The 10544-nt window shown below is 42.6% G+C and overlaps 1 protein-coding gene across 1 annotated transcript; it reads right to left on the bottom strand.

The window, feature by feature from the left end:
• Nucleotides 1-359: 359 nt before the first annotated feature.
• On the bottom strand, nucleotides 360-8070 carry LOC107665800 (DNA repair protein complementing XP-G cells homolog). Its single transcript, XM_016456830.1, has 5 exons — nucleotides 7986-8070; nucleotides 7422-7566; nucleotides 2128-2328; nucleotides 1949-2033; nucleotides 360-1090 (listed from the first exon to the last, which is right to left on the bottom strand). The coding sequence occupies exons 1-5, from the start codon at nucleotides 8068-8070 to the stop codon at nucleotides 656-658; spliced, it is 951 nt and encodes a 316-aa protein (XP_016312316.1). The 3' UTR covers nucleotides 360-655.
• Nucleotides 8071-10544: the final 2474 nt, after the last annotated feature.

The following is a 10544-nucleotide window of genomic DNA, read 5'->3' as shown; positions in this document are numbered from 1 at the left end:
CAACATCGATAATAACTGAGTATCAAATCAGCATATTAGAATGATTTCTGAAGGACACTGAAGACTGGAGTGATGGCTGAGGAAAATTCAACTTTGGATGAGAGGAATAAATTATATTTTAAAGTATATTAAAATATTAAAACCGTTACATTATATCATAATATTTCAAAATATTACTGTTTCTCTGTATTTTATATTCCAAAATCCAGAATATAAGATGCCATAAAATGCTATTTCAAGTGGACTGGTGGATTGTTTTCTTTGTAAAGCTTTAGAACAATCTATATCATGAAAAACACTAGACATGAGTTTTTCAGACTTTTATTGTTCTTTATGTGAAGAAACAAACTCCGTTCTTTTGCAAATTGGTAAAAAAAAAAAAATAGAAATAGAAAAATAGCAATAGACCTGAGATGTTGATGAACCATAAATATCTGGAAGGCTGATAGATCTGTTCTGATGAAGTTGAATGTTTTGTTTTTTTTTGGTAATTTGACATGATTTCATGTTGGCATTTCTCAAATGATCACACAGTATGTTAATTATACAGCTCATAGTTTATAAAATCTGCTCAGTGAAAAACAGGACACCATTTCACATGTAAACTCACTCTGCATATCTAATGGCATCAGTAAGTATGTTTTGTATGTGTTTATCATAATCTGTTTTGGCTCCTTCCTCTTCCTCCTCGTTTCCCTCTTCCTCTCGTTTTCCCCTCAAACACAGAACGTGCTGTAACCATAGCGACCCCCTTCCCATATTCAGCATCATCCTCTGAGCTGGAGCTGCTTGACTCCGCCCTCGATGACATCAGAGACATGACTCCGCCTCTCGTCTCGTCCAGTGTGTCTGCAGGTGAGTTTAGATGAATCACTGACCCTATGAATCCTCCCACTAACGGCCCCGCGGTAGCAGGGGCCCCGTCCGGCTGTGAGGCCCCGTTCCTGCCCTTCTTAGATGGAGAGCTTTCTTGCTCCTCCTCTTCCTCTTTTCTCTTGAGGCAGGTGACGGCTCTGCGCAGACGCTGGCTATGGATCGACTGCCTCTCCTGCTGCTCCAGACGAAAGAACGAATCGATGCGCAGCTGCGTCTGCAGACAGACAATAACAGTGAGACATTAATCATAATAGAAACCAAACAACTGACAAAGTATACACTACCGGTTAAAAGTTTGGAATAATTAAAATTTTTTGCTCTTCTGCTCACCAAGGCTGCAATTATTTGATAAAAAATACAGTAATCTAGTTAAATATATAAAATAACTCTTCTATTGTCATTTATTTTAAGATGTAACTTTTCTTTTGAACTCTATATTCATCAAAGAATCCTGAAAAATAAAATGTATCACCGTTTCCACAAAAATATGCAGCAGCACAACTGTTTTCAACATTGATAATAATCAGAATTTTCTTGAGCAGCAAATCAGCAAATTAGAATGATTTCTGAAGGATCACGTGACACTGAAGACTGGAGTAATGATGCTGAAAATTCAGCTTTGATCACAGGAATAAATTACATTTTACAATATATTTACATAGAACACAGCTATTTGAAATTGCAATACTATTTCACATTTTTTTACTGTATTTTTGATCAAATAAATGCAGCCTTGGTGAGCATAGGAGACGTCTTTCAAAAACATAACAAATCCAACCTTTTGATTGGCAGTGTAATGAATTCTAAGAATTTGTTCAACAAAACAGGTCTAAATGAATCATCAGTGTTATTTTAGTATTATTTATATACTACTATAGTATTTACTAATGTTTTGAATTAGCATTTATTTTCATATTGTCAGTTTTCATTTAAATTTTTGTTTTAAATTGAATTTATATTATAATTTCTATTTCCGTTTTTAGTACTTAAAGTTATTTCAGTTAGTTTATTTTCATAAATGAAAATTATTTTTAATAGTTTTAGTTTTTTCACTAGAATTGAAGTCCATCACCTGTTGAGACTGAAGCTGTTTTAGCACTGGCTGTAGCGTTTCTTCAGTTTTTCTGCTGCTCCATCCGAAGCGGCTCTGACAGAATGTCTGACAGGTTAAGAACCACTTCTGCTCATTTTAAACTGCAGACACTTAGAATGTGTTTAAAGCTATCATACTGTAAATGACATGAAGGATATTCTTTGATGAGCTCCAGGTGTGGGTGGCCCCAGCCGAACGAGGCGTCTGATTGGTCGACGGTGGGCTGCAGGTAAGCCTGAGCCACAGCAGGGTTTGGGAAACCAGGATGAAGCTGAAGATTCCTCAGTTTCTTCTTCACCTTTGTGTCTTTGGAATTGGCAACCAACTTCTTATTCTCCTGTGCTTCAGTCCACCACTTACTACATCAGACAGAACACACATAAACAATGACCCATGTTTAAAATTTGATGGTAAAAACAGCAGCTGTGTTTAACAGCACTTTACCGTAAAAAACTATGGTAGCATTAATACCGTAATCTTGTATTAACAAACTTCAAGATTTACAAAATTCAGCAGCCAGAATTCTTTCAGGGGCCAGGGTTGTTGATCATATAACTCCTGTTTTGGAATTGTTGCATTGGCTCCCGGTTAGATTTCGTATTGATTTTAAAGTTCTCATGTTAACATACAAGGCACTGCATGGTCTGGCTCCTCGGTACTTGGCTGAGCTATTAATTCCCTATACACCTAGTCGCAATTTGCGATCTTCTCAGAGTGGTCTTTTAGTCGTTCCTAAAACACAGCTGCGTTCTGGGGGTGATCGGGCATTTTCATCTTATGCCCCCAAAATGTGGAATTCTCTCCCGGCTGACATCAGGGAAGCAAATTCGTTAGGTATTTTTAAATCTCGTCCTAAAACTTTTTATTTTTGTCTTGCTTTTAACTGATTGTTATTCTGTATTTTTGTGTATTACTTTGGATTGTTGTGTTTGCTTGTGTTGTAAAGCGCTTTGAGAAAGTACTCTTTTAAAGGCACTATACTAAATAAAATGTATTATTATTATTATTATAGCAACATTTTAGGTTTTACACGACTGAACTATAAATTTATGGTAAAAACCTGATTTAATCTTAATATTGCATCTAATGTAAAATCAAATTTTGTACCTGTATAATATACTGATATAACCATAATACAAGTGGTAAAACAGACATATGACGAATTAAAGAAAATCACAAGCACCTTTTCCACAAGTCACAGACATGAGAAATATATCTATAGAAAGCTTGAAATGTCTAATGTTAAGTGTTAAAACAAACCAATTCCAATCAAAACATATTCTCTAATTACATAATCCATATGAAAGGGTCAGAATCGTCAATTTAATCTTTCCAATCCATGCTGACTCAGAAAACACTAGTTTATTAATAAATGATTAAAATATCTCCTTGCTCTTTTTTCAGACACATTACATTTCCTAGTGATTTGAGGCAAGCTTTATGCATGCGCTTGAGTGCGGAATAGGTTTTAAAAGCTCATTATGGTTTTCTTCTTGCCCAACTTGCACATGAAAAGGAGGACATAATTCAATTTAAATGGAAAGTATCGTGAAATGTTTTTAAAATGTTTATATTCTGAGACTGATTGCCAGCAAAAGCTATTTTAGGATGGTCTGTGATTTGGTCTTAGTGACTTGGGAGTCCTCTTGACTACCCTTAACTTTTCACAGACTTAGGAGCTGATTTCACGCTTTGTGAAATACACTCAGAGCAAAAATGTAGGAGTCCTAAGATTAGGACTGACACACCCATTATTTTTAGGAGTTTTTCCTAAATCCGCAAGTTAGGAGCTAGTTTTAGCCTTAAGATGTTTTGTGAATACAGCCCCAGGTAATTTTGACTTGGGTATGTGTGGAGAACCATTAGGTGTCAAAAATACTAATATAACACTTAGTTATATTGGTGTCCAAAAAACTTTTGTAAAATATATTTGTGCATTTTCCCGTCTCTCACACACTTTTGAGACTGCATTTTTGTTGATAAACATGATTATATTCTATTACTGACAAACCATTGCAGCATGAAAAACTGATAACTTTTTCATCTCAAAGTGAAACTTTGAGAAGTAAAATTAATTTTTAATAATATTAAAATAATAAAATAATATTTATGTTGTTTTGATAGAAATAAATATGTTGGATTCATAAATTTGCACTGTTTTTGTGCAATCATGAATTCCATTCATTCCAATGTGTTTAATACTGGTAATTCTTAGACTATATGCTCTTATAAATTTCACACAATGATTATGGTGAGGGAGTCGCGTGGTTAAGCGAGGTCTGCAGCGGGAGAGAGAGTTGGGGGACAAGCAGCGAGTAAGTAGGTCAAGTGCAAAATGATGAACACCTGTGTCTGATTGCAGTAATTGGTGCGGAGAGACCGGAAAAAAAGGCACAGGAGAACGAGAAGGAGAGAGAGACTGGACTGAGAGCTCATGCATGCAGATCAAGGCTGAGTGCCGTGGAATGCCAAGAAAGAAGTGATTGTTTGGACTGTGGTTGTTTTTTGAAACTGGACTTTTTGTTTTGTATCACCTGTTCATTTAATAAAGGCATGAGTCTCAGCAAGCCAACCCTGTCGTCTTCCTTCCATCTTCTGAACCTCAACAATCTGGTGCCGAAACCTGGGAAGGAAGAAGGAACGCCGCCGCTATCATCCAGCCCCTGTCAAGTTTGCCGTTTGCGGAGATTATTCACTCGCTTGCGGGACTCCACCAGGAACACCATCAGGCACTACTGGACATGAGGGGAGATTACGAACGTCGATTCCAGGCCCTCGTCCAGGCACAGCAGGAGGACCGCGAGCTGTTCCGGTGCTGGATGACCGACGTCGAGCAAATCATTGATTGGGTGGTGCTGGAACAGTTCATTTTGCGTCAAAGACAACCACGCAGTTTGTCCAGTGCCATTGCCCGACGTCGCTGGACCTGGCCATTCAACTGGTGGAGGACGAGGTGGTGGCGTGCTATGGGTCGACAAATCCCTGCCGTCTGTCTCTTTCACTTTCCCCTCTCCTTCTGCCTCTAAACCTGTCCCTTTCTCTAGGTCCCAGGGGAATCTCCCTCCTCCAGCCCAACGCTGATAGAGGGGTTGTCTGGCTCCTGAGGCTACAGCTGGGCTGAGAGCCCTGCCCCCACCCGGCCAGCTCGAGCAAACCGTCTGTTCCCGTTCCTTCGCTCTCTCCTCGTCAATCTCTTGAACCACTTCCTGCCACTAGGGCGGCGGGGAGGTCTGGGCCGGCTTGTTGGTGTTGTGGGTACCCAGGACACTTTATTGATCGGTGCCCGTTGATGGAGGTGGGGACACTGATCCGGGTTCTGGACGCACCACAGGCTGACTCCGATCGAGCTGGGTTGTACCAAATACCTGTGAGTATTAAAGGGGGGGGGGTACTTATCGGGCTTTGGTGGATTCTGGATGCAACCAAACCTCCATCCATCAAAGCCTGATTGAGCCAGAGGCATTGGATAAGAGCCGCGTGATTCAGATGCGGAGTGTTGCAGTTAACTCACACCTCATTCTCATGACCCGATTTTTCTGACCAGGCATTCACGAGAATGTGCGCGTCTTGTTGTGAATGTCAGTTAGTGAATCCCCCGGCCTCCACAAAAGCGCCTTTGCGCCCTCTTCCCCTTATGCAGGTCCCCTTTGAGAGAATTGGCATGGACCTCATGGGGCCATTAAAACGATCTGCATGGGGGCATCACTTTGCATTAGTCCTGGTGGATTATGCAACGCGATACCCTGAGGCAGTAGCGCTCCGCAACATTTCCGCGAAAAGTGTAGCGGACGCCCTGTTTCAGATAATCTCCCGAGTGGGAATCCCGAAAGAGATTCTCACTGATCAAGGCACGGTGTTTATGTCACGTTCATTACGCGAGCTTTACGAATTATTGGACATTAAATCAGTTTGCACCAGCGTCTTTCATCCACAAACAGATGGGCTGGTGGAGCGATTTAATCGTCCTGAGAGAGGTTTGGGAGGACGAACCTTCAGAAACAAAATTCAGTATGTGCTGTTTACGAATTATTGGACATTAAATCAGTTTGCACCAGCGTCTTTCATCCACAAACAGACGGGCTGGTGGAACGATTTAATCGTCCTGAGAGAGGTTTGGGAGGACGAACCTTCGGATAGTTAAATAGATTTGCACCAGCGTCTATCACCCACAAACAGACGGCCAGGTGGAACGATTTAATCACACATTAAAAACCATGATTCGAAAGTTCGTTCACAAAGATGCCAAAAATTGGGACAAATGGCTGGAACCCCTCTTGTTCGCTGTGCGAGAGGTTCCACAAACCTCCACAGGGTTTTCCCCCTTTGAGCTTCTTTATGGACGTCAGCCCCATGGGGTGTTGGATATCCTGAGAGAAACTTGGGAGGACGGACCTTCAGAAACAAAATTCAGTATGTGCTGGACCTGAGAACAAAACTCTACAATTTGGAGTGGCTCTCTACGGGGAATTTGTTACAGGCCCAGGACAGACAGAGCCGGCTGTACAATAGGGGAACCAGATTACGTGTTTTTGAACAGGGAGATAAAGTGCTTGTATTGCTCCCAACGTTTAGTTCTAAATTACTTGCCAAGTGGCAAGGACCCTTTGAGGTCACACGGCAAGTGGGAGATATAAATTATGAGATGATTTGAATGGACAGGAGTGGGGCACGTAAGATTTACCACCTAAACCTCCAGAAAAAATGGAGCGAGGCGTAGCCAGTGATGCTGGCAACGGCAGTAAGTGGAGAGGAAGACCTCGGGCCAGAAGTGAACACTAAAGTCTAATCTCTTGCTCTGGCCCCAGGGGGAGATTACCTTTCACCCTCCCAGCTCACTGATGTAGCTAGATTGCAAGCTGAATTTGCAGACGTGTTCTCGCCCCTGCCCGGTCGAACCAATCTCAGTCAGCACCATACTGAGACCGAGCTGGGGGCGGTAGTGTGCAGCCGGCCGTATTGTTTACCTGAACACAAGAAAAAGGTGGTTTAGACTGAATTAGAGGCGATGCTAGAGATGAGGGTGAGCCTGATATTTTTAGTGCCTAAAACAGAGGGCTCCGTAAGATTCTGTGTGGATTATCGCAAGGTGTTTGCTGTGTCGAAATTCGACGCATATCCAATGCCGTGGGTTAACGAATTGCTTGATCGGCTGGGTACAGCTCAATTTTATTCTACACTGGACTTAACAAAAGGGTATTGGCAGATCATAGTATACAGATTTTGAATGCAATATGAGGGTTAAACAAAATACCATCAAAGGCTTCTCATGCAGGGAACTGGCAGGTTTATGGTTTTTCACTGTAAATTATAAGATGACTTAATTTTTATTTCCAAAATTTTAAAAGTATTTCACAGTAAAACTACATAAAATGTCCCATTTTCCAATTTTCACCATATATAGTAAGTGTCTTTTACTGTTAAAATGACAATCACTTTCTACAGTGTTTCTGACCTGAGTTGAACAAGAGGCTCTAAACCAGCACCAGGAAACTCGTTGAGGATCTCCATCCCTGTAACGTATCCCACTCCTGGAATGCCTTCAGTGTAATCACTGCCCAACAGATATGCCAGATTGATCAGTTTGGTCCTGTCCAGGCCTACAGACAGATGCAAGCTCACATTGGTGTCTCTTTCCACCTATTATACATGCACACTAATTGATCTCAGTAGGGATGCACAATATTATCGAAACATTAATGGAATCGGCCAATATTGGCTTGAAACTTAATTATCGGCCCGATATGAAAAATAATGCCGATATGCCTTGCAACAGCTCCTGAACGCCATCCGAGGAAGAAAAACACTTCAGTATCATGGAAACATGAGTGTCTTTGCATCAGAAGACACCGGTAATGTATACTAGTGTACTAGTCATGCTATTCTGAAGTATGTACTACTGTTAATTTCATTAATGAAAAATATGATGATAAAATGTTCATGTTCACAAGCTTTTTTCCCATGACTAAGACGAGACTACAATAAGGTCAATAGTCGGACAGGCATGGAGAAAAGGTACCTGATGACCTGCCTGGATCTGCCTGGTGATTGGAGCAGTTCATCTGTCTCTTTAGTGTTTCTACACTTAGGTCCATCACAAGCATGTTCTCTTTCGCATGGATATGGCAGCCGTGGCATTCATAATCGCCAAGGTGGTTTCCGTTCTCACCCTCATCTCATGCTCGCAACGAGCCTGAAGATGTGGGCAGACCGGATCTCGTAACCTGAATGGCTAATTCCGTTGAGGAGAGATTCCCTCTCTCAAGCCAGCAACTCAGCCTGGCATCCAGTCCAGACTTATGGAATCTGTGTGTCTGGCCACTCGACGGCGTTTGCCAATATCAGGCTCGCTGTCACAGCAATTGCAGAAGACATTCAGCTCTCCGTTTACTAGACGTCTCTACGCTCATAGGTGGAGAGCCTTTGAAAATTGTTGAACTTCAAAGGGCCAAGACCCTGTCAACTGCCAGTTTTCAGTAGTTTCGTCTTTTCTACAAGTGTTCGAATGATGGCCGTACGCCCTCCATGGTCAAGAGTATGTAGCTGTCATATCAGCGTTCATTCTGACAATGATAGGTTGTCAGTGGGGAGGAATGATGTGATTAGATTTCTATGGGGCGCGAGGAGGCTGAACCCCCCTCGCCCGTCAAGTACCCCCACTTGGGACGTCGCTTTGGTAAAAAAAATAAAAACACCACTTCTGTAGTAGGTGGCACTGGTGCTGCTACCGCCTAGCCAACTTACACACAGTTCCCCAGGCTAATGTGCGGTCTAATTCCAGTAAGCACCACAGCTGCATGTCTAACTCATGTGAGAAGCTGTACTGGAATGTGCTGCTTATGCGTACTTGTGTGCAGTGGCTTTACCATGCATTGCGATTGCTGTTGAGTGTTGCTGTGCTTATTTGTCGTCTCCGCTTATGCCAAGCTCCCTTCGCAGTAATATGGCGTGAAGTTGCACGTTCCCCAAAGTGTCAGCTTATGCTGTATGCAACGTAGAGTGACCCTCTCGAAAGGGAACGTCTCCGGTTACTGACGAAACCTCAGTTCCCTGAGATGTTGCATTCATGCCGTGTTACTTATGCTCAGGTCTTTCATAAGATGAAATGCCGCTCAGCGCCGCTTATATAGGGCGCTTTCCAGCCACCTTTTCGTGCATTCAATCAACATTGGCCATTGCAATGCAATGGCGTTAAGCGAATAAGGCTTCAGTATTTGAGGAGAAAGGTGTTTCCCCTAAAGTGTCAGCTTTCGCTGTACGTCTCAGGGAACCGAGGTTACGTCAGTAACCAGAGACGTTTTATTTTGATCGCTAATACCTTATAGCCCATTAGCATTGACAACGCGGTTGCCGCTAACCTTGCTTGCACTCTATTCACGCACATTATTCTTGTTTTACTCACTGTTTACTTGCTCTAATGGTGGATATGTGACTACCTTTGAGTGCAGGTGAGGACATGTTTGAGCTGCACTCGGTGCAGCTGGAGCTGAAGGCCATGGAGAAGCAGAGCCATGACCTACTGGAGAAGCAGGCCCAGCTGCGAGAGTGGAGAGCCGCGCTAGAGACATCTGGGGCCGACGCTCACAAGTCTGAGGTAGGTTTACGGTGCGATTGTTAATACTCCCACCACCTCTACTCCGTGTGTTTCTCTGCACAGGCCCCGTGCACCCAGGACGTGATCTTCCCAGGTCTCCTTTACTCCGGCACCAGGACACCACGGACCCTGGATGCACCAGCAGCGGAAGACACGAGCCAGGCCCCGGGCAAGGACCTGTCCCCCTCCAGTCTTCAAGATCCACCCGGAACCGATTCGCTCCCCTTCGTGAGACGGAACGGGGCGCTGTTATAATGGGATACTCCATCGTCCGGCACATCTGTGCTACTTTAGCTAAAGGTAAGGTGCTCGTGTTCTCTATGTTTCTGTGCAGATACCCGCAATCCTGAAGGGTGACGAGAGCATTGGAGCTGTCGTGCTTCACGCAGGGGTGAACAACATCAAGTTGCGGCAGACGGAGATTCTGAAGAGGGACTTCAAGAGCCTGATCAAGGCGGTACGCAGCACATTGCACGCGACGAGGATTATCGTGCCAGGACCGCTTCCCACATATTGACGAGTCAAATCTTATATAACTGCTGTGATGGCCTTTTGTTCTACCCACTTAAATGGTAGAAGTACTTGTATTGTACAATCTATAAAGACTATAAATTTAATGCAGGATCTAGAAAAAAATCTGATCATGATTAATCCACGATTTTTTCCATTAATTTTTTTTTTTAAAGCTATTAGAACTATTGTTTCAACCACTAAAGATAAATTCACTAATAACCTGCTATATAACCTTCTATCACACTACAATCCATCAAGCTCCTTAAGGTCACAAAACTCTCTCTCTTTAGCCAAGCAATCACATGTTTCTAATAACCTTGTACTCCAGTTATGTCTGATCAAATGCACATTATCATTCTTTGCTTGGTTTGAACAGCAGCTACGCTTATTTTTCTCTATTTGCTTTTCTGTTTCTGCCACGGGATGGGAATGAACCAACCCTGAACCAACACACAAAATTACCAAATTTTC

Source organism: Sinocyclocheilus anshuiensis, unplaced genomic scaffold, assembly GCF_001515605.1.
Source record: "Sinocyclocheilus anshuiensis isolate Anshui unplaced genomic scaffold, SAMN03320099.WGS_v1.1 scaffold856, whole genome shotgun sequence".
In the NCBI taxonomy this organism is placed as follows: Eukaryota; Metazoa; Chordata; class Actinopteri; order Cypriniformes; family Cyprinidae; genus Sinocyclocheilus; species Sinocyclocheilus anshuiensis.
This window is presented reverse-complemented; position numbering and strand designations above follow the sequence as displayed.